The following is a 24,559-nucleotide window of genomic DNA, read 5'->3' as shown; positions in this document are numbered from 1 at the left end:
CACATGCTTTGGATACATTTTGATACATTTTGCGTGGCATAACAAAAGTCATTTCTTGGTATTAGAAGCTGTATGAACGCGGCTACCGCATGCAATGAAATAATTGACATGATAAAAGTGAAGTCCAGACAGACAGAGGTTTTAGTACAAGGTACCTATTAGAATCTTTTGAAAATAGTCAAATTTGAAGCCATCGCTTTCGAACTCTGCGTTCTAATGGTTGAACCCAGACGGTACGTTCCATTTTTCCGCCACGGGGGTCAGGTGAGGTCAGGTGTAATGTTGCAACTTTCAGCAGGTGTTTGGGAAAATTCATAACACTAACGGCTTAGTTTTGCCATTCTATAGGAATTTTCTGAAACACTTCCGAATAAGACTGATATATCATCTGGAAGCTAGAAAAAGTGGCATTCATGTGCAAGTTGACCAATTGTCATTAGATATATTATGTTTTAAGTTCTGTAAAGCATTGTGAAAGGTCATTGTGTTTGGTTCCTCCTTCAGAAAAAGACGCCCTAAAAATTGACATGTTATATATTTTCGGGGCAAAAGTGTTCCCTATGAAATTAACCAGGAGACTTTGGTATCAATTTAAAGGTGAAGAAATGGACTATCACGCTATATAAAAAGCTAATTGGATCCAAGTGAACTGTAAAAAAGACAAGCAGAAATATACTGACCAAAAAATTGCTATTGTTTTGAAAGCCACGGCGTTCGCTGTCATTTTGCAAAGCAAGAAATATGTACATGGTTGTACTTGGCAAATCCTGTAGATTTGAAAAAGTTTAAACATTATGTAGGTCTGAGGTATTTTTGCTGTACGACAGGCAATTGTTTACCCCCATGCAACGGGGTCAAATCGTGATGCGGCAAACGCCTTATCTTAGAGAATAACGCGTTCCAGGGTGACCTGCGGTTCGACTGTCTCATCTTGTCAGGTGCAACTTTTAGAAAAATGACCTTTCTGTCTAATTGATATGAAAATATTCTTTAAAATTGATGCTTTGAAGGTGAAAGACAGCTGGACATTGTCTTCCCAGTACTGATACGTATCTATTAGCCTAAGGGTTAAGGGCCGTGCAGATTTTGTATGTCTGGCATTGTGAGGTTTCCACCATTACACATGTGTAACTTCATATTTAGCACTATCATTTGTAGCTCTGGGACAATGACATTTAGCACTATGTTGTGACATTATGGCAAAGTTTGAGTTACTAATTTTTAAAGAAATTCACGATGTGATCATGTAAGTCTGCATTGTGGTCATACCATATTAACTTGACATACTTGCCTCAAGATGTACCTTTATTTTTCTAAAAAGGCACGAGGGGTGATCTTGTCCTCGGCCTCACCCAGAAATAAGGTGCACAATTTTGGGGCAGAATTATGTAGTGTGACATCTTTTAGCAATATCCACCAAATTTCAAATTTTTGTGGCCAATACTTTTTAGTCGACGTCCATTTGAAAAATATTAGGTAAGTGACGAGAAAAACAAGGGTGCACTGTGATCAGAGCTGTGTGGGTTGAGTTCTTCATGCCATGAATCGGCATAAAATCTTCGAAGACATTGTCAAAATGTTTGATAAAGATTCCCTTCTTATTTCAACAAAAAAGAAGTGGGTATCTGACTTTCAGCAGAGAAGGTCGGCCCGCACACCTCAAGTCACAGCTTAATTGCGCATGTTTTTATCCTTCTACCTCACCCAATGTTCCTGCGTGTCGTCTGTAAAGTAATGATCACAATAATTTGAAGTTTGGTGGATATTGCTAAAAAATGTCATACTACACAATCATGCCCAAAAGTTTGAGTTGTGCACCTTATTTCTGGCTGAGGCCGAGGACTTATATTGATCACCCCTCATATGTCCATGTACTAACTATGTAACATTTCAGGTCACCAGAGCAGGTGAGCCTGTATTCCCCATGGACTCACCTCACAAGAAGCCATATGAGACAATCATGCTGGGCAGGTTTAAGGACCAATCAGAGGATCCTATGGAGATGAGTTTACCCAGACACAAGGTCATCTGCAGTGTGCCCTGTGTCATACATTCCAGGAAACCACAGCTGGACGGTCAGTCTGTGTCCTGATTCTGTAGTGCTGGGAGCCAACATGTATGTTGCACCCTCCTCACACGTCTTCGCACCGGCACGTGCTGTCTAAACCAAAGTTTATTTACACGTAACTTAGCTACAAGTCCAGCCTGCACTTGTGGAAGTCGAAGCGAAAGCGTTGTTCATTATCTTCTGTACTGCCCTATATACAGTCAGCAAAGACTAAACCTTCTCGGCAACCTACGGAACCTATTGGCCCCCATACTTGTACTTGATCTTGACTGGTCTGTCTGATTAAGCCCTCATTTATTCGTTATTAAGGGGTTCATCCTTTGTTTCGTCTGATTACAATTGTGAAATTTTGGGCTTGACCCAGGACTACATTATGACGAGCAAACGCTTTAAAACCTAGTACAGGTGTGTTGATATATTGTTTGTTTGTTTGTTTGTTTGTTTGTTGCGCATATTGCTTGTTTGTATTGGACCACCCAATTGCTGTTTCTTATTGTTATTGTATTTGTCTATACAAGTTGTAATTTTTATTTTCAGAGGTGATGTTAAATATTAGCTACAGCTAGAGTGCATCACCTCTGTGTCCCGTATATTCTTCTGTTGTTTAATAATTTTGAAAAAAACATGTATTCAGAACTAAACATAAGCTTAACATATAACATGCTTATATTATTATTCCAGCTTTATATGTGTATTGATGAACATTCACAGTAGGGCTATGTACCTAAACCCTGTAGCAGTACCTGTAAAATTGTTTAGGGACAGGTCCGGACCTAAACAAACTGAAGCACAAGTGGATGCATTTTTTGTTAGACTAAGGATAGGTAAATACTGTGTTTGTTAGAGATGACAATTTTGACAAGCTTGCTCTTGAGAATTAAGAGAACTTTTTGAGATTAGAATATGCGAGTCCTGAAACAAAGATGACAATTTACCCCTATGAAAGACAGTTGGCTATATGCAATCATCATCATTGCCGCTTTCACCTGTCGACGATGCGGGCCAGCAGTGCTTTCCACACACTATATGTGTAATGATGTACCATGTACAACTTACGTTACAATCAACTGTACCTACATGTAAACCGCTGTACCTGTACTAAGTCTTTCATTGAATTGTACAAGGTACATGCACATGTACATGTAGGTTATGCAACAGTTGTTGCACTCATTACCTTTTTTTTCTTTTTACAATTTATGGCATTGTCGAAAATCTTTGCCTGTAGTTCTGAGGGGGCATCCCAGTTATTTTCCTCTTTTGGTAAATTTGCCAAAACGTGTGCACATTGTTATCCAAAAAAAGGGTTGCCTAACATTTATGTTCAAACTTTCTGGAAAATGTCTTTCTCTATCTCTCTTCTATTTTGTGATGAAAGATAGTGATCAAACAAACCTAATGGATTGATCTATTTTGCTGCTGTAGAAGTCTTGCATAAGTACCTGCCACCCTCACCCATCTGCCTGGAGCTGTTTGCCAGGTGTCTTCAGCCCAATTGGACCAGCTGGGGCAATGAGGTGGGTACATTCCATTTCTGTAGCTGATATTCATTGGGTGTTCAGTCACATGAGTATGGAATAATGTTGGTCCCTGTAGAATGGTGTGTGTACAGACTGGTCAGGATCTGGTCATTCTGTCATATGTTGGATAGTCATTGAAATAGGCACTTGTCTTGGAGCATTGTTGTTGGCCTGTCCAAATGTGCGCAACAAAACTTTAATTATGTATTGCCCATACTATAGGTATGGGCGGTACATATTGTGTTTGTAATGTTTCTTTCTCCTCCTGTCAAGTCTTCAAATCGGTCATCCCTGGGCCACGCGCCAAATGAGCTGAAATTTGGTATGTAGGTAGAGTAAGTGCATACCCCCAGACGTTTTTTTCTATTTTTCGGATAAATGTCTTTATAAGGATTTTATTGAGGGTTTTTTTACCAAAAACATACATTTTGGCCTCCAGTGCCTTAATATTTGAACCAAAGGACCTGAAATTTGGTGTAGTTGTGCATTGGATATTTACAAAGATGACCCTATTATCATTTTTTTCATACACTACTTCAAGAGTATTTTGTTTGCGTTTTTTAATTATTTTCCAGTGTCGCGCGCACGCCGCAGCGTTTACTATACCATAATATGCTATCCGGAAGCAGCATGCGCCGGCAGCCAATACGCACGTGATGTTTAGTATTAAAGAAGACCTGATTGGTCAGTTTGGGCACACCCAATGAGGAAGGGTCTTTCATTCCAATATTATATTCCAATAATATTCCACACTGCAGCTGTTTAAGCCAGGACATAGCCTCCTTGGTTTGAGATTATTCTTTGGACAAGATGACTGCAGTATATTTCGAGTAACTTCTGAACTCGTAGAAGGACACAAAAATTCATCGGGCTTATTCAACGACTGGTAGCTTTGCATAGCGTTCAACTGCAGTAAGGTTTGAACGAGTGCACACTGAGGTGTTTTGTTGAACTGGCGAAGTGTCGATGGTAATAGTCGGGAAAGCTACGTCCATCGCGGTGTAAATACATGCGTCAAAAATATGTGCAACGTGCTGGCGTACTGTATTCAAAGAAATTTGCCACTGAAAATGCGTAAAATAGCTTGAGTAGGGCCTACGCATAAACAAACTAGAGCTCCACGACCTCATACCTTAGCCAAATGATATTAACCTTTATGACTGACCGCTCGTTCTCATTTGAATGTACAAATTGCTATCGCCAGCCGTTACGAGTTGATATGAGCCAAATTAAGGGCACCATCGATGCTTTCTTCATTTTCCCACAACACATATCATGTTTCACGAAAAATGCACCTCAAAATTACTTATGGATTTTGACTTCGAAAAAGTTATGGCGATGGGTGGCCTAAAGAGTCATAAATAACGGCTGTCGGCTGTGGAGATATGCAAAATTTAAAAAGCAGCCGAGAATGTAACAATTCAGTTCAGAGAATGACCGGTTAACTGGTGAATCCAGCTACAAATGCCCTCCGACAAATCACGTCAGATCGGTCCTGTCACTGTACTTGTACGCTGTGCAAGGCGGTTTATGCCTGTCGCCCAAAACGGTAAGCTCCGTTACCGTTTAAAGTAAGACGTTCCTAACATTAAGATGTGCCACATATAAGGTGCTAACCTGTCGTTTTTATGACGACTTAAAGCTTTTGTGGCTTTTAAAAGGAACAAATAAGAACTGTTTGCTATCAGTTGTGGACCACCTCCTCGAACAAATGACGGTACAGTAATGAATGTAATCTCTGTTATCATTGTTTGATTCTCTCTGTGTTGTTAACAAGGCTTGGTGTAGGAACGCTGCCCATTTTCTAATGCCCATACGTCCTTTTAATAATAAAAGATGGAACGCAAAAGCCGAAATCCCTTTGAAGGAAAAGCCGAAGTTTTACTGTAGTAAGCTCCGTTACCGGTAACGGAGATTACACCTGTTGCGGAAAATACATAACCTGGCGCAGAACTTTTTGTAGTTGTGCACCATAAGGCAAAAGCGTTTGAACTAGAATAGAAAAGTATAGATTCAACTGAGAGAAACCCCCTGTAGGGTTATCATATTCCAATTTTCTACTCTTTCTTCCAGATTTTGTTTCCAAAGTTGAATTCTTTTTAAATCTCAAGACAATAAGTAATCCATAGCCTTTGATATGGTTGAAGAAGAAAAGAAATCAGAAGTCGATCAATTACAACTTGGCGACTTACGTCTGGTTAACACGCCTTTTGGCGACAGTATGTAATCTCCGTTACCGTTTTCCGCGATTCCCCCTCCTTTCCAAATGCTTTACTGCTCCTAAGCAGTATTAGTTCGCAACATTGAATATTCTATAGATGCTGTAAGAGTTAAATTATTCGGATCAACGGAGGATCGAACTTTTGCAAGAAGTATCAGATTCCGTCTCTGTTAAATATCTCAAACAAGTCGAAATGCAAAGACAAATCCAGACAATATTAATCCTGAACTAGAGTTCCACGACCTCATACCTTCGCCAAATGATTTTAACCTTTATGACTGACGTATTAGGAGTGTTTCTCATCAATAATAAATCATACCAGTTGATTGTCGTCAAATATAACATGTCCAAAGTATCAGCTTAACAAATTATGAGCCTACGGTTATGCTAATATTTATCATCAATTATGCAAAAGAGGCCCTTATTAACATAATTTGATTCAACGATGTTAACATTCACATAACTTCCCGATGCCACAAAAAAAGTATTAAATGTGTGAAATTGCCGTCATTTGCCAGTGTGGAATAATACAAGTTACTCATTAAGTATGCAAATTAGGCCCACATTTGCATATTTTCTATCTAGTAACAGTCCTCTCTTCCTCAGTTACAATTTGAATAGTCATATCATGGAACAAAGCGGATTTTTAAAGTTGCCTTATTAATTATGCAAATTAGAATCTGATTTGCATAATTATTGTCCAATCATACTAAGCATCACATAAGCTATCCACATACCAAAAATGATGACCATCCACCAAGGCCATCTTGTTATAGTATTTTCTCATTAATTATGCAAATGAGGTCTTCATTTGCATAGTTCATATCAATTAATATTTCTCTCTTCCTCAGTTACATATGTCACATGTTTCAGAGTCCTATCATGGAATTTGGCGGATGTATAAACTTTCCTCATTAATTATGCAAATTAGATACTGATTTGCATAAGAAGTGTCTAATCATGGACATCATCACTCAAGCTATCTACCTACCAAAAATCATTACCATCCATCAAGCCCTTCTTGAGTTATTCCCTTTCAAAGTCAGACGCAAAACCTGCTCCTGCAGTTCCAAAAAAGCCGCTAGGGGGCCCAAACCCACACCACTTACTCCCTGTCCAAAGATCTATCTACCACTCAAAAATAAGTTCCATAGCATGTCCAGAACACGAGATATCAAACCAGGAAGTTCCGCTGCAGTACCGTAAGAAGCCACTAGGGGGCCCAAAATCTCATCGTTTTTAGGTCTCATCAAAACCTACCAACATACCAAATACCAAGACAATCCATCAAGGCGTTCTTGAGTTATTCTGTGCCACTACAAACAGACAAACAAACAGACAGACAAACGCTACCCTCTGCATAACCTTCTCGGCGAAGGTAATGAAACAGTTGAACAGCAATCGTCAGCATGGCACTAAATTTGACAGGCGTTTTACCAGAGATACTGACTCCTCAACTATAGGTTTTGAAGGTGATGTCACGACATGAAAGCTCCAAAATTGAAGTATCTAATTACTGATGTTCAACATTTTTTTCCGCAAAAATATGGGTAAACTCCAAGGACATCTAATCAAAGCTTAGAAATTTTAGGCAACTTCCCGTGATAAATTAGCTGTAATATTTTTGGGATCACAAAAGGAGATGTTCAGCTAAAAAATGAGGTAGGTTTGCTTGGAAAATGAGCTGATCAATTTTTCGACCCTAAAAATGGCTATTTTGCACATTTCATTGAGAACGAGCCTGACGTATTAGGAGTGTTTCTCATCAATTATAAATCATACCAGTTGATTGTCTTCACCCAAATAACAGAAGTTGTCCAAAGTATGAGCTTAACAAAGAAGGTTATGCTAACATTTATCATCAATTATACAAATGAGGTCCTTATTAGCATAATTTGATGCAACGATGTTCACATTCACATAACTTCCAAATGCCACAAGTATGAAATTGCCATCATTTACCTGTATGGAATTATAGTAGTTTCTCATTGATTATGCAAATTAGGCCTACAATTGCATATTTTCTATCTATCAACATTCCTCTCTTCCTCAGTTACAAATGTCACATATACACAACATAGCACCCTCATCAAATCAGGACCCCTATCGCTCCACGTTACATCGCTCGCAAAAGGGGCCATGATAAAAACCGCCGCCAGACATGGCGACGTCGCTGACACTTGCTCATGAATAATTAATGAGCTGGCCTTATTTGGCAATGAGCGGACTGACGAACTCATCTCCAGACGGAAGTCGCGGACAAGGTCGGTGGGCTTGCTCGGCTTTCGCTGCCGCTGGGAAGCCCATATAACAGAGGCTCTTCCCTCCGCCTGTCCTTACACTTAGAAATACGTCTCTGCCATCAAGCAGTAGTAGTAGGGTGGACTGCCGAAGCCGCTCTTATCCAAACAAGTCTTCCACAGCTGAAGAAAAACTATCGGCTGCCATTTGTTTTGGGTAACCAAAGCAACGATGTAACACGTAACCTGATTGGTTGATAGCTTCCCAGTGTTCTTTGCGCGTTTGCTTCCGATGAGGGGAAGCAGACCAGTGGCCAGAACCATGTCTGGCGGCGTTTTTTATCAGGGCCCCTTTCGCGAGCGATGTAACGTGGAGCGATAGGGGTCCTGATTTAATGAGGGTGATATGTAGTCGTGTTAGTAGTAGCTCTTAGTCTGTAGTTGTAGAGTAGCTTGTAGTGTATTTTAGTGTAGTCTGGTATCTTATCTTATTCTATGTATAAGTCTGATAACATGCGATCGGATCGGATATTGAAAGTAGAATAAGTGAGATTCGCTTAGTAACGTCTGTTTAGGCACAATAAAACTATGATCACAATTCATATCGAACCCAGCTTGGTGTGTGTTGCCTTGTATACAATCCTCCCTAGACTATAGATAGACTTATAGATAGAAAGAGAGATAAAGCAGCATCTCTCGTTTCCTACATAGGTTCTCACACCAGGAATAGGAATAACTTTTTTTCACCAACACTAAGAATACACAAAGGCCTCAAATGGTTGTGTATCCTTTCTTTAGCAACATTTTTTCAATGGTGGTATGTGTCAGTGTTACAGTACACGAAATACGCACCAGAAATTTGCGGTACGTTTAGCAGAAATTTGTGAAACTTTTGCAAAACCTGAGTTGGTACAAGAACTGTTCGCTGCATAATAAAAAATTGTCTGGATTCTCGGATTGCGGAAATTCTTCCGCAGAAGAAATCTAGATTCTAGTTGTTCACCCCGACCAATCGAATCACGTGAATCGCATTGAAACTCAGATTCGTATCAGCCATTTCCCGACAAATCGCTTTCTAACTAGCGTTAACGACTTCATCTGACCAAACAAACTCGCCAGTGAGATGGTGGAAGGTGTCAGCTTCCAAAAGACTTTTTCAGATTGACAATTTTGGCACTTTGGAAGTGATTGAATCCCCCCGTGATTTAACTTCTAGTTTCTACTACTTTTCTCTAAACGTTAAATCGCGGGCGGATTCAATTACTTCCAAAGTGCCAAAATTGTCGATCTGAAACGTCTTTTGGAAGCTGACACCTTCCACCATCTCACTGGCGAGTTTGTTTGGTCAGATGTAGTCGTTAACGCAAGTTAGAAAGCGATTTGTCAGCCTTGGGCAGCCTTGGCTGCGGTACATTGTACGCAGCTGAACAAATAAATAAAAAAATAGAAAGCGATTTGTCGGGAAATGGCTGATCCGAATCTGAGTTCCAATGCGATTCACGTGGTTTGATTGGTCGGGGTGTTGTTTACATTCTGAAATTTGCATGATACGTGTTGGTCCATACACCGATGGAAGAGTCCATTCTTGTAGGAGGGGACATTTTTAAAAATTCAATTTTGGGCTTGGTTGATTATCAAAAAGGTCCCGTTTTTTTTGTGGAGGTGTTTTTTAAATGGTCCAGTATGAATATGGGTGCCTGCAAGAGCCCATCCTTGCATAGGATGGGAGAGATCTATTTCTGACTGGTCTTCAATTCAATCATTTACATACAACAAACGTAAGCCTCGACGCCAGTCGCTTGTTGCATGGGGAGGGAAATGGGCGATACATGTTGCATTTGCTCCTGCAAATGTTGCCTTACTAGTTTTATGAATGTCTAATATTCAATCCAAAATTCACCTGAACATTACAGAAAAGACTTGATTTTTGTATCACGCACAATTTGGAATAGTGTATGGATAGATATGTAACATTACAGACCATAAAACCTAATTTCACTTTCATGGTCCCACAGACAAAAACAGCAGCACCCATTATTTTTAGTTTGTTCCCCTCTAACCTTGCTGTCCCGTTTTACCTCCCCCTGGTCACATACTACATTAACATATCCACTTGCCCCTTAAATGAGTCAGAGATATAAAGATCAGATAATACTTTCATCTTCCCCTTGCAGGTCATCAAATTCCAGCACCTAGACTTCTTCAATGAAGACAAGGCGTTCCCAAGTTGAGAGGTCCTGACTCCTGAGTGTGGGCTCTACGCACTACGTGCAAGAGGATGAGTGAGTGTGGAGCAATCCGCAGTCAAACTATCTTTCATGTTCTCTTTACTGAGAACAGCTTTAGGTCTGGCAGCATGAATCTAGAAAAGTAATACAACATCAGGGATCTCTCCAGTTCTTATATTGTATGTGGTCAGTTTGACGAGGGGTTGTGGGTCATTCTCTAGTGGAAAAACATCGTAAAATTGTTACCTTTCACCTTGAGAGGCAAATTTCAAATGGCTTCAATTTGATTGTGCCACTGTTCAGCTGATCAAGTTTCAACTTGTATCTGCCAAGAGGGACGTGCAGGAAAACAAGCTGTAGAGATACTCTCCATGCGGAGGTCCGGCTGGTTTTTGACATGATTTTAGGCATTTTTTTATGCCAAGCTTCAAGGGCGACAAAAAGAAAATGGGACAAAATAGTAAGCCCGACAAAACGCCTAAAATCATGTCAAAAACCGGCCGGAGCCGAACCTCTGCTTGGTGCGTACTCTAGAGATACCATTGCCATCTTTAATAGAACTGTGCAAGTACATTGAATAGTTGTCAGACAACCCAGCTTGTCAACAATGTGAAATCAGATTGTTTTCAACACCAACCTTTTTCAATATTTTATCTCTATGTGGTGAATAATTCTCAATAAAAATCATTTCAAATAAAAATCAGACAATAGGCAAACAGCCATTTTAATCAGTTCCTTCCTTTGAGTTTTCCATTAACAAATGTACTGAACTGTAAGTATTAATGGTTTAAGGATGCTACATTGTACTTTATGATGATTGGTAATGTGATAAGGCTGCAGATTGTGCAGGAATGTTGGCAAGTTTGTTTACATTTCTATGTGCAAAATCCTTTACAGCTGTTTTTTTGTCGCACAACGATTTATTTAGGTAAGCTCACTTAACCCCATCCTACCATGACCTATGACATTTGTTACTACAGCTTTAGGAACATAAAAACTCAAGATGCGATTCGTACAAAAAGATATGTTTTATTTCATATCTTCATCCACTTACAACATCAAATATGTTCTTTTACACCTCTGCTACTACTGGGTATATCTTGCAGCCTACAGATAAAAAAAATCAAGGTACTACACATCAAATAAATGACAATGATATGGAGTATGTCCGTTTGTAGTAAGTATCTCTGGCTTTCACACATATACATGTATATGCTGCCTCTGTATATTCGTTTTAGTCTGGATAATAAAATAAATATACAAATGCTGTCTTTGTTTATAAAGATGTGATGCTGCAAATCTTTTTTTCATATCATTCAGTAGCCTGTGAGGTTTGAAAATTTGTATCCCCCATTCTTTAAAAATCAACCTCTTTGTACTAATATTTACAGCACAGCAGGATTCCTTTCGAACGAGGAACAAACAGTACATCCCTTTCATCATATCGAGTAATTGTTTTGCCCTAGGGTTCAACAGAAGGATGCCCTACCCCACACCCACACAGGAGTGTTCAATCACACAAACTCTTTCCTGAAGACAGCAACACCTGGCGCCACCTAGCAGATCTGGTTATGTTAGCATCAGACGTGTTTGTGCTCCACTGACAGTGATTCTTCTGATTCTAATGCTCTAAAAATTCCAATCATAACTGAATGGCATCACTGCTAGATAACCAATAATTTTCAGAATGAAGCAAAAGAATTTCAGAGGGGAAAGGAATGGAGTGTCCCCATAGGCTGTCCATATCCTGTCCTCATTCTGTTTTGCTGTGTCTGTCTAAAAGATCAGCCCTACAAACTCCAAAGAAAACAACTAATGCTTCACACTATAATCTTAGAGCTTGCCGAGGTCCAGGCTTTTATACAGCACCTACTAGAACTACACCTGTATGTATTAAGGTCTTTGATATACGATAAATATGCCAGAGACTAAGAATTAAGAATACAGTAGAGTATACAGGGAGCACCATCGCTTAAGTATGATATACCCTGGATTTGTTTTGTTTAACCAAATAAGGCACTTAAAGGTTACAATTTTCACATTTTGATATTGATGTCATCGCTTTTGCCAAATTACACGTAAGGGCCGCGATTTTTCACCATTTTTCCTCTCTTCCCTGTAAGATGTACAAACTATCTGGTTACAAAAGTATCTCTGATTTTGGTATTTTTATCAAAAACCTAAAGCATTCAGGTCACACACACACACACACATATATAATCCAATGAACAGAGTGGGTACAATACAAGTTGGGAACAGTACAGTTGGAATAACAAGGCCATTACAAGTGTACAAGTTTCATACATTGTCAAAAGACAAGCAGGTGAAATCCACACATTGGATATACAAGGCATATACATTGTACAAGCTATTAAAGCACACACTACACTTGACCCAGAACACTTATAAAATTGGACTAGGACCTGTGCAACTCACAATTATCACTTTAGATGCCACCATAAAGTAGATCAGTATCTGTTGCTCCTAAACATGTTATATTGGGGGGAATCATTCTGAAATATGTCTCCTTTTCTTATTGAATACTCACCCAAAGCAACAGAAATACTCGAACCAAGTCCAATAAAAAACTGTGCCTTCCATGCCCAAAGAAATATCACAGGTTATAACGTTAGCAAAGTCCAATCTTACAAGGTTCTGAGACACATTAATTAATTAATAGAAATACACAACAAACATGTCCGATTAATAATGGAAAGGCACACCTCAATACAAGTGCTCATAAAATGAATTACATGTATAAGAAAATACATGTTTTTATATTGTACGATTTAACATGCTAAGTGGGTCCTCTAGTCTTCAAGCGGCTACAAGCACTCTGGCCGCCTCATTCTATACAGATATATCATGAAGTCTTCCAGAGCAATGTACAAAGGACTAGTAAATCTTCCAATATAACAACAAAAAAGTACAAATCTTCTCTTATCACCCTTCTTCTATAGTACGTATATTGAGCCCTATGAAATTATTTCTGGAACATGGCAGACCCATGCCAATCAAGACCAATAGAAATGCCATCCTCTGGAAAATTTACCATTACTTGTACAGGAATTATTAAACTCTGAAAGACTGCAGCATTGGTCCTTTGGTTGTCAGGGAGACAGATGTATTGCCATGGCAACTAGCTGATCTGTCCCTTGGAAAAGGAAACCTTCAAGTGATTGGAGCCACTCAGCTGGTAGTTGTGCATTTTCTGGAACATCAGAGAGAAGGTTTTAGCCATCTTAGACTCATACTCATAACTGACTTTGAACTTAAATCTTAACATTTCATGTGATTTCTGGGCTTGATATCACTGTAGGAGATTTTTGCTATGTTTTAAGTTTGTAATTGAAACAATTTTGTTGTGCAGAAAGTACATGTATTACAATAAAAAAGGCATATTCACAGTGCCATGATTTCCTGGTCGAGAGGTCACACACAATAAAACCACAACTAACATCTCAAGACTTACAGCATGTACATGTACCAGACATGTTACCAATACCAATATCTTGAAAAACATCCTTATGTTTTAAACTAAGTAATTCCTATGAATAAATAGAATGTAAATTTGTCAGTCGTGGCATATTTTCTGAAATAAAAGATTTTACACATTTGCCTGTCTGTTAACTTCCCTGCATTTCTCAACATTACAGAAAGAAAGAGGTGAAAGTTGAGTAACGTTTTCACATACGATCAGAGCATGCACTGCCTCCTCAGTCGAGCTCATCTTGAGCAGCGCCATCTTTCTGTCCTTCCTGAAGTGCAAAGAACAAATTCCGACATTACTGTAAGGTCTTGTGCCTGTATTACTCCGAGTGTACAGTCTCAAAGAATCCGCGGTCTAAAAATATGAATAGGCCCCAACAGGGTGTGTTCATGTGGATGATAAATTGTCTTTAATCGACCCCACCTGATATATTAAGGATTTGGGATGAAAGCTTGTGTATCACTGCCAGGATTAGGTAGGAAAGTTTCGGCATCCGAGTGATTGTCGGACATGTACGGCGTTTTCGTTCTGAGTGATGCGATCAGGGGCTGGCGGCCAAAGAGGGCCACTTGCGAACGTAGTGGATAGTGCAGTTATGAATGCCATAAATATCGCTCACCGGGTCAGATTTTTGTGACATTTTTTTCAGTGCCTCACAAAGAAGTGTGCTCACAGTAGAAAGCAAAACATCTCCACAAAAACTGTTTCTTTGTTGGATTTTCGGCCATAAAAGTTGCGCAATATAACACGTAAACCAATGGTACGGCCTAATTGCGATACGAGACCATTAGATGCATACAAACACAAAATCCATTATCTATCATACCATTGAATTTAAATTGCCTTGATATTCATTGAGTACAATAGCATCTAACAAAAACATCATGGCAACCCAATAACATAAAATACAGGATGGCCGAGGGCGATTTCATAAGGATAGAAGGCCATACTTACGCGAAAAACTTGAAGGCTTGGACAGCACCCCCCGTGCTTGTGAAGAGATCTATCAATTCCTCTTCCGTGGTGCTGGCTCTGTTGACATGAAACAGACAGTTATCGGGGGAAAATACATACAGTTTTTCAGTAGATGGGGTCTGAATATGCAATAGTGTATCTTGTATCATATTTCATACCTGTACATGTATGTTCTACATAAACATGTAAATATAAGGCGTTGCCAGGTTTCCCTGAAAAAAATCTTCCGACTCAAGGCAAGAACACATTCCTGGTTGATAAAACTTCACATGGCATTGCAGTTCTTGCATGCAAATGACAAGTGTTTTTTTAATCATAAATAATGTAAGATTTAGTGTCACTACTACGGGAAGCTAGGGAGACATGAGTTTGTGGTTCTAACACCACTTATAGCAGAAAAACTTACGGAATGTTGGACAGATGAAGTGTGTCGGAGGGAGGGTAGATGTTCAGGAAGTTCTTGGATCCAGGTTTCTTGAATCGGTGCAGCGGGGATGCTGTGAAGTCTTTGGTCAGACCAGCATCCTTTCAACGAGGAATACAAAAAGAACAATTTACACAAAGACCATGCTTGTGAAGAAGTAAATAGAAAGACATTGGCACATTGATCCTATTGAAGTTCATTGCTCAAGTGTACAATAGTGTTGTCTTACCGGTTGTCCCTCCTTGGGCAGCTGCACCTGGTTGTGTTTGGACAGAGTGACCCGGATGTTCTTGCCCCACACTCGCAGGTTGTTCAGGTGTTGCATAGCTGAAAGTCCATCCACATCATCCCGTAAGTTTCACATTTATGTAAGGCTGTATCCTGCTCTTTCACAAGTACCAAAGACTTTCTCTGACCAACTTTCAGGTACCACTTTTATCTTGACACATTTTCAAGATAGTCTAATGCCTTCTACCCAGCTTTTGTAGGAACTGTGATTTTAAACTAACACGTAGGCTTTTTTTCAAGTCCAATCCTGTGCAGAAATACTGAAATGACTACATGTACTACATTTGCAGATTTTCTTTTTAGTTATTTACTTTGACTAAGGACACATAGATTTTTTCCTGAGCACAAAAACTGGTTTAATGTCCAGTTTTCCCGGATAAATTCCTGCAAAGTGCCACTAAGATTCCTATCAGATCCTGGAGTTTTCTTGCCCTGCTTGTCTCTGAGTTTTAACCACTGACTTGACATGCTAAATACATTGTACATTGAACCTGTACCAGATAAAACACTGGAATGCACTTCATCAAAGTTGGAAGTTCAAAGAGCAGAAATCAAAGATAGAGCCAAGTAGTAAAACTGATTACACTTCGTTAGATATATTCAGAATCACAGTAAGAAATGCAGAAATATACAGAAATTCAAAGTTGTAAGTAGTAGTAGTAGTATATAGTTTTTTGTACTGCAAAAACAAATACATGTACAAAGTCTAGTGCTGACAAGATTACACAATTGGCACATTTACCGGGTAGTCGGAGGGACAAAATGGAGGGGCAATGAACATGAAATATGATCAAGCAAATGACTGAGAGACGCAAAGTTGAAGAGACTGAACTCTTTGGACTGTAGAGCAGAGAAGAAGAGAATGGTAAACTAAATTGTGTAAAAACTGAGGTGTGTCACACACATCAAGATCGCTATCCTGGGAAGGTACAAACATCTGCTGGATTGCTGGTGCAACAAGCCAAAAGTCATTATCATAAAACATCAAGGAATTTATGCAAAAAAAAAGAACATTTTGGTATATCCTTAGCTGGGGATATTTGGTTGGAAGCTGTATAATCTTACAAATGGCAGAGGATGGTCAGTCTGATATTTCAAATTAAATTCTTTTGTCTCCCCTCAAATTGCGATTTTGACGAGCGTTCAGTAGGGGGTACCTGTGTTGGCTTGGTGAGGTTCAGCCATCTGTATCAGTGCATTGTCTTTCTTGGCAAACAAGATTTTTACGCGATGCACATCCCCATAGACGCCTGCAGTACAACAAGTTGTAACAAACCACGTGTTACTACGCTTGTCTCGGACCAAGCCGTATATGTGGAATGTGTCACAGGGAAATGTGTGTGCAGTGGGTGCCTGTTTTCTATGTCAGTGTTGCATCAAAAAGAGCAAAAAAGCACATGATCTCAAGCAAAGTGTTCAAAATGATTAAATGAAACACCAGCATGATTAACAAGAAATGCAAAGATATAGGAGCTTTCAGGCGCATTACTGCCCTCATTACTTTTTCTTGAGAGAATCAGTGAAATACAAGCATGTATAATTCACACATTTATGTAAAGATTCATGAAAACTACAAAACAAATTGAAACCAGTGCCATGGAAAGTTAAATAAATAGTACGGCTGACGCAAGAATCATGGAGTTAAGACTTGATTCTTTCAAATCTTTTCGCATTTTTTTTTTACTTTAACAGAAACTAAAGAGATCAAAGGCAGTTCATGCAAAAGACATAAAATCAAATACTCATGCAAGAAACATGCGACATAAGGTGCAATAAAGAATTCAAACGTGCAAATAATCTACTCTCTCTTAATACAAATATAAAAGCAAAGGAAATAGAATATAAAAATGTATAACCGTGCATACGACACATACCAAATAGAGTAAAGAGAGCGTCGGGTGTAACCATCTTTAGAGAGAGGAGCAAGACACACAGGATAGTGTAGAAGAAGATAGCAGTAATGGATGCCGGTAGGGAATCAATCCGAACGGACGGACGGACGAACGGACACGGGAGTGGTGGTGGTGATGAGACGTGGTGAACGGTTATCGGTTAATGGTATCCATAGCGAGCAGAGGTTCAGGAGCAGAGATCGTTTGCATTCACATAACATCCGTGCATAAAATATAAAAAGCGGGAAAGAGAAGAGGGATGGAAAAAATTATTAAGTCAGTACATAAAAATGCTCAAAATACATTAAGAACAACAATATCTAACAATGGAATGATAATCCATGCAGGTCGGATGTCGGGTACACAGTAAAATGATGCCGGATTCTGCAGAAAGTTCGGTGCCAAAACATCCCTGGTTGTGTCAACCATGCAGAAGGAATGAGTAAAGCTCAGTGGGAGCCAGTGATTAATCAATTAGGATATGTCAATCACTGTTTAGTGATCGCAACACTTTCTTTGGGAAAAAATTGGCTAGTCATAAGATGTGATTGGATCGTTGCTTTTAAGTCATTGTGCATGGATTAAGTCAAGAACAATCAAAGCTAGCCACAGCATGGGTCCAGATGTCACAGTGAGAACATGAAAGTCAGAGGCTCCGTGGTTAAACGTCGGGGTCTTGGTTAGTCGGGCACGATTGCCTCACCACCCACCACAAAGGAAAGGAAAAACATTTTTTTGGTAGGTAGTATGTATGTTCCAGCCCCAGTCAGCAGGGTTTAAGACATAAAAAAAGTCTGAGGAGCACTTCTAGTGGAGAGGCTGAGAGTGTGGAGCTTACGTGTATCCTGGACTGCAGGAAAGAAAAGAGCAAAGAGGGCCTGTGCTTGACAGGCAGAGGTCAGAAAATGAAACAAAAAAATAAAAAAATAAAAAACAAGGACTTCTCCAGAGAGGCAAGCACGTGACTTTCATGCTCCCACTTACAGTGCATTGGGCAAGCCCAAGCTGCTAGAACGGAGGTGCAGTCCTGTTCAATACCCAACTTGGTTACACCACCTTCCTAGTAGCTCAGGCTTGGTATAGATAACACACAGGCTAGGATAGCAAGGCTAGCAAGAGGAAACAGGGGGAAGTTTGGACAATGCACAACAGAATATAGGAACAATCAAGGCTACTGAAACAGGGCACATTTCAACTGTGTGCACATGAAGTCAACACCTTCATCCCAACTTATGTGTGGACAGTGCCAGAGCCAAGTCTAGGGAGTCAAAATATTAATCAACCAACAGTTAAACAAAGATATCTTTTACTGAAGTTCAATCATCTGTCTTAAAACAATTTATACCACTTCATCTACATGCAATATAGCCTGAACTGGAAAACCAAAAATGGATCAATCACTACATAACATAAACTGAACTTCAGTACAAAACACCAGAAAGGGATATAATGACTAAAGCATCAAGGAAACCTCTGCCTCAAGTGTCTCAAAACTTTCATGGTACACTTGCTGCTATCAGTCCACCAAGACACTGTCTGTTTTGCTCTAGCAGGGGTGTGTGGCAAGGATTTTTTTTCAATAGTGAACTGTGCACTCTATCAAACCATGGCTGAACTGCACTCCCTTTGTAAGGTAGGTGAGACACCACTTCCAAAAATAAGATCACCTTACTCCAAGTTTGCTTTTCTAGTTACATTGTAGCACATCCCTACTATAGCAATTCTTAGTTCTACCTCGTAGGAGTTAAACATGTTAATGAAAGAATGCACATGATGGAACTGGCACTGTCCACTTAAATATAGGGGAGGTGCTGTATTGGAACCAGTGATGGTGCTTTGTTTTCTTTGTTATTCAACAAGGGAGGGGGGATTCTTTAGTATAAGATGAACTAAATCATCCCAGATCTTTTCATAAAATATCTTAAAACTTCACTGAAGGAGTGATTCTACTTTGAGATGCAGGAAAACAAATAAGTTTGCGGTGAAACATCATGTTCAGGGCTCTGGGCAGAGAGACAGCAGACCCTTTGGAAGCACCTACTGAGCAGAGCATGCTACAGGAGAGGGGTGCTTTGTCAATGGCCAAACACTTCTGTGTGGACAACATCAAGAGTTTTCTGTTTTCCCAAATATAGACAGAAAAGGAGATGTGTTAATGTGGATAGGACTAAGACCAAAGAAAACCAGATTCCCTGTTCCTCCTGCTTTCCTTATCTTCTACACAACAGATCGAGCTGCCAACAAAATGGTTCCATTCAGTGGTAGATCAAACCAGCACAGATGACACTTTAGCCATGAAATGGGTCAATGCAACCAATAGATATAATTTGTGTATATGTAAGGAATGTTTTCTGCTTTGTTGGCAACTCTGGAGTAATAAAAACAAAAAGAGGGAACAAAATGCATAGCATATTTAACCTGACTACCTTGCTGAGTGACTTCAAGATGTCACTTTGAACTGAAGAAAGTATTTGAACACAATACCTATTTGTTATATAAGACACTCTATATATGTTACTAGAGAAGATACAAGACTATGAGACATGAAAGACAATATTGCTTCTACTGTATAGGTCAGATCGGATCATTACAAGGCAAGCTGACATCAGTTTATCCAGCGAATATCTTCCAGTGTGGCATGCATTTACTGTTACGTAGAAAGATGTGCCCTGACTATCTAAGCTTGCAGAAGTCCCCCGTCACCATAAGTGTAAGCGTACCTCTGTGTTCAGGTTGCTGACGAGTAGTACAGACCCCGCCTGCTGAAGTCCGGCCAGTCGGGCGGCAGCGGACGCTGCGGACATGTTGGGGATGGTTCCTGCGAGAGGAATGCTGCCGGTCAGTCCACCTGGAACTGATGGGGAGGGACAACAGGGGAGGGGAGGGCAAGGGTGAAACCTCGGTCACCATGTACTGTAATACTTTAAGCTACCATGAAAGAAGCCACATTATTCTTTAACTGTACATTTAACTCAGCAATAGGAACAGTTCTCAACCTGCGCCGTGTGAAAGTCTTTTTTGCTACAAGTAAAATGGGTGTAAATTGATGCAAGTTGTATGAAGTGGCTTCTTTCATGTTAGCGTTATATCTTAAGACAGCTTTAGAAGTTTTACAGCTACATCTGCCATGCATGCACTGTCTGAAGCCAGCCTGGTCCTGTTACTCTACTGTCATGCTGCTACACATGAATACTGGAGTCTCCCACCAAAGGGACATGCAGCTGTCATGCACCTACGTCCTGGGCACAGCACGGAAAGAATCAGAAGTGCTTTAACCTGTAAGGACACTACCGTAAAGTTGCGAGGGTGCGAATCCCGCCATTCCGGCCGCCGCTGCCACCGAGGGTGAAATTGACGATGATGTAAATGGTGTAGGCATGATGCCAGGGCTGCCAACTAGGGAAGAAAAAATAGCACCTTTGAAAACTCTCCTTTAACCCATTTGAGAGTTCCAAGGACTCCAGGAAGATACCATAGAGTTCACTGCTTTCCTAAAAAAAAACACACATGACCCAAAATTACCTTCCTCACAAAAATCAAGACATCAGCACCAAATTTGGCCATTCATGATGACAGCAAACAGTCCAGAAATAAACACACTTGGGTGAATCTTGCAAGACTTTCAAATTATCTTGAAGCTTGAAGGTCATGAATCATATTTGATTCCTTTGCAAAAATAGTATGACTATTTTCCAAACATTTACAAGCAATTCTTAGATCTTTTCACTTCAATATGAGCTTATTGACACAGTTTACAATACCAGTCCATAAGAGTCTGGACCACTGGCATCTACGAATGACGATTGGAACCCCGGGAAAAGTTTTTGTAAATTGTCTAACTGTTTTAACATAGTTTAGCCAAGTTGCAGCAGGGAGCAACTGACATGAGCATAGTGGAAGGAGGGTTTGTGGGGGTGAGGGGTATGTTGGAGTTTGCACCATGGCACCAGCTTGAAGGAACAAAGAGAGCTAGAGGCAAGATTTTTTTGGAGAATTGTTTCTTTGCTGGCTCGGTAGTTACCTTGATATGGGTGCAAGTTGTGTCCCCAGCGGTCTAGGATTAGAAATAAAGAGTATGGTTCAAACATGCTTACCAACATTGGAAGCGTGAACAGAAGCACTACAGGACATAAAACAACAACCTGGTAAGCAACAAGCATTCCTTCCTTGTGACATGGGGTGCATGTAGTTAAGGGGAAGGGACCATTAGACCATGCAAATTTTTTGTGTGCCTCATTTCATAAGTTTCAACTTTCCCTGGAGTTGTTGTAATGTTTCACATCACTGTGAATCAGTAGTCGAATTTCATTCAATTAATCATGAAGACTGAAACATTCAGTTGGTATGGAATATCAGGAATGGGCACCATTCCCGCTTTATTTTTTGTTGTTGCTTGATCTGAAGGACGAAGCCCAAAACATAATATGTTTCTTGCATGTAGCCTTAAGAAATAGCAAATTTTGAATTTATCTTTGCTACTGTTTCAAATCAATGACAATACAGACACAGGGCAGTGACAACATGTCCCACCATACTACCATGTAATATAATAATGGTGAGACATAAGTTGAGTAATTGATGGTGCAGTCCTTGCTCCATGTAAGGTGGCCCGTACCATGTTGTGTTGGTTGCCAGCTGTATGTATGAGACAGGATGTACCATACCTAGGCCCATGGCCTGTTCCAGAGAAGGCTGGCCATCTCCAGCCGGCAGCTCCGGCCTGGTATAGTCTCGGCTCTTGTCGTTGTTGTACTTCACGTTCAGGGTCTCCAGCTTGGAATAGTCAATCCTCAGTGTGCAGCATGCATTGTAGATGTTCTGTCCATCCAATGACTGTATGGTGAATGAAGGGGGAAAGATTCAAACATTAGCCAACAATGTAAATACATGTTTGTTACACAATTAAAAACAGCTATCAGCTGAAGTTGATAGAAAATCTGTACTTGCAAGGTTGAACCACAATATTCTCTATACTGCAGTAAAAAAGACAGAGAATTATCCCATATTGGCAATATTAATAAGGAAATTCACATTTGTAACATTATTCTACCTATAAGGCAATGTTCACAGTGAACAAGTCAAAGCTTTCTAAAGACTTCTTTAAAGAGTTTATCAACAGAAATCAGCAAAGCTGGGTACCGTTTTAGCCTGTGCTGCAGACCCTGCGTCTGCAAACTGGATGAGAGCCTGGAATGTGCCTGTTGAACAAGAGGGTAAGAATGACATTGTGTACGAGACAGTGGTTGGCTGTTGTCAATATCTATACTCAGATGGCAATGTGAACATAGTACTTGGTTGGACTAGTGCTTCATTGTTGCTTGTTTTGACACCAACAGTACATGGTCTAATACAAAATGTAGGCATTCCTTGATGAGGATTTCTCACACGTTCCCATCATTTGTAACCAGGTGCTCTTCACAATGACCGTCAGTAAAACATAGCCCACACAACCGGAACCTGTGATATGTACTTATACACCTGAAATTCCCTTCAGCTATGGGCAGCTTGGTCATGCAATATTAATGGCAAACACAATACAAATGCCTGCCATGCACTGGACTACTGAGACTGTTAGCTATAAGACATGACATGCCAGTTGATGCAAGTAATCCATCTAAATAGGTAGTGGGAAACAACTGTAGTCTGGGAATCATTTTTTTCTGTAAACGTATTAAAACAGATCTAACTAAAGACTGAAACAGTACAGTACGAAGATGGATTATTGGTCAGAAAACTGTGTGGAACTTTGTGGAGGACTCAAGTGCTATAGAGAGGGTAGGATACATACCACTCTTAGTGAAAGTAACAATCCTCAGCACGGCACCAAACTTGGAGAAAATCTACAGCAGAGGAGAGAAGAGTAGAAGTGGGCATGTACTGTATGTACAGAGGTCGTGCTACAGTAAGTGTAAGGTCAAATGGTCGGTGGAAAAAAAGCCCCAGTCACCTCTAGAAATGAAACAATGAGTAAAAGCAAGCACATCAAGAGGTGAAAAAAGCATTGGCCATTCTTATCTACAAAATACGAACGTTAACGTGTTCCCATTGTTAGTTTGACAGCTTTCAAACTGCCAAATTGTAAGGTTTTCAAAACTCCCCGCTATACTGTAATCGCAGAAATGTTGGCGGGGATTTAATTTTGCGGTAGGGAGAAAATGGAGTGTTTGCAGTGGTTTTGAGTTCGCGTTTGAAACAATAGTAGCGCTACAGTCACACTATATAACGACTTTTTGCGGTGGTTTTAAGTTTGCATAAAGGGTTCACGGCAAAATGATACAGACCCAGCCGCCACGCCACCAGTTCGTGGCAGTTTCATTATCCTTCCGCGATAGAAAGTAGTCCGTTCCATGACTCCGGGGGTCAACACCCCTTACAAGAAAGCTTGTCGCTGGAGCATATGACTGTGTATCTTCCTGTTTTCAAGTTATTTACAATATGTAAGCCTCATTTTTTACTACTCCTATAGATTTTTGAACCGATTGTTTACCGCTTTCCTGTCAACAATACAACCCGAAATCAGGTGATTTTCGTGTAATTCCCCCTCTTGTTTTCAACCTGTTGTAGATTTCAAACCAACAGGAAATCTAGTGCGTAAGAAAGAGCAAACTCTGTAGTTTCTGTCGGTATATGACTTACCATAGATTTCAAGGGCGAAATGCAGATGCCCCCAATCCGCGCAAAGACATGTCATAATTTTGATTTCAGAATAGAACGTGCCCGATATGACTTTCTAGTGATTATCTACTCTGGACATTGACTTGCAACATAAAACTCAAATTGTTGTCCAAAAATTATGTTCACGATTTTCTCCCCTTGAATAATTCCGAGTTTGAAGTCAATACACCGCTCCGAAGTGATATCAATTTAGCCTCAAAATGTCTGACTGCTTGCAAAAGCGAACCGCGGGCCGTTTTGAGCCAGTTGTATGTTCCATTACCCCCCGGCGTCAGGACTACTTACAGCAAAGCTTGTTGCTTGAGTTTACAACTTTGTATGTTCATCATTTCAAAGTATCCATAAATTCTAAGCTTCCCAGTTTACTCATACAGATTTTCAAACCGATTTTCAACCTGTACACATTTGATGATTTGACCTGAAATCAGTTGATCAAAAGACATGTTATACAATTAAGTCTGTACTTGGTGAGCTTCATATAGCTACATTAATGTGTCCTTGAATTGTCATCCATGTTACATTGTTAATTAACAACAGGAAA

At 40.0% G+C, this 24,559-nt stretch overlaps 2 protein-coding genes and 1 long non-coding RNA gene across 11 annotated transcripts in view; 2 read left to right on the top strand and 1 right to left on the bottom strand.

Moving 5' to 3' along the window:
* LOC136444463 (N(6)-adenine-specific methyltransferase METTL4-like) overlaps positions 1–11,557 on the top strand; it is a 36,277-nt gene extending 24,720 nt beyond the window's left edge. For 2 of the 3 annotated variants that reach the window (XM_066442025.1, XM_066442024.1), the window contains 3 exons: positions 1,895–2,075; positions 3,491–3,582; positions 10,221–11,557. In XM_066442025.1, coding sequence (XP_066298122.1) covers positions 1,895–2,075; positions 3,491–3,582; positions 10,221–10,277 — 330 coding nt within the window. In that variant the 3' untranslated portion in view covers positions 10,278–11,557. Of the gene's footprint in view, positions 1–1,894; positions 2,117–3,490; positions 3,583–10,220 lie in introns of those variants that run through there. The other variant, XM_066442026.1, reaches the window with a different exon arrangement.
* The window catches only part of LOC136444474 (uncharacterized), a 456,752-nt gene that overhangs the window by 263,929 nt on the left and 168,264 nt on the right, over positions 1–24,559 (top strand). The gene's annotated exons all lie outside the window — the stretch shown is intronic.
* Positions 11,288–24,559, bottom strand: part of LOC136444461 (polypyrimidine tract-binding protein 1-like) — a 33,652-nt gene continuing 20,380 nt past the window's right edge. For 4 of the 7 annotated variants that reach the window (XM_066442015.1, XM_066442018.1, XM_066442020.1 and 1 more), the window contains 13 exons: positions 23,132–23,183; positions 22,483–22,541; positions 22,008–22,176; positions 21,365–21,397; positions 20,620–20,739; positions 20,064–20,197; positions 17,326–17,359; positions 16,609–16,701; positions 15,393–15,490; positions 15,146–15,264; positions 14,719–14,796; positions 13,969–14,032; positions 11,288–13,485 (listed from right to left, as the gene is read on the bottom strand). In XM_066442015.1, the coding sequence (XP_066298112.1) occupies positions 13,414–13,485; positions 13,969–14,032; positions 14,719–14,796; positions 15,146–15,264; positions 15,393–15,490; positions 16,609–16,701; positions 17,326–17,359; positions 20,064–20,197; positions 20,620–20,739; positions 21,365–21,397; positions 22,008–22,176; positions 22,483–22,541; positions 23,132–23,183 (1,125 nt within the window). In that variant the 3' untranslated portion in view covers positions 11,288–13,413. The remainder of the gene's footprint in view (positions 13,486–13,968; positions 14,033–14,718; positions 14,797–15,145; positions 15,265–15,392; positions 15,491–16,608; positions 16,702–17,325; positions 17,360–20,063; positions 20,198–20,619; positions 20,740–21,364; positions 21,398–22,007; positions 22,177–22,482; positions 22,542–23,131; positions 23,184–24,559) is intronic. The other 3 variants (XM_066442016.1, XM_066442017.1, XM_066442021.1) reach the window with 3 other exon arrangements.

The sequence above is a fragment of the Branchiostoma lanceolatum genome, chromosome 11, assembly GCF_035083965.1.
Source record: "Branchiostoma lanceolatum isolate klBraLanc5 chromosome 11, klBraLanc5.hap2, whole genome shotgun sequence".
In the NCBI taxonomy this organism is placed as follows: domain Eukaryota; kingdom Metazoa; phylum Chordata; class Leptocardii; order Amphioxiformes; family Branchiostomatidae; genus Branchiostoma; species Branchiostoma lanceolatum.
Note: the sequence above shows the minus strand (reverse complement) of the source record. Positions and strands in the feature narration are given on the sequence as shown.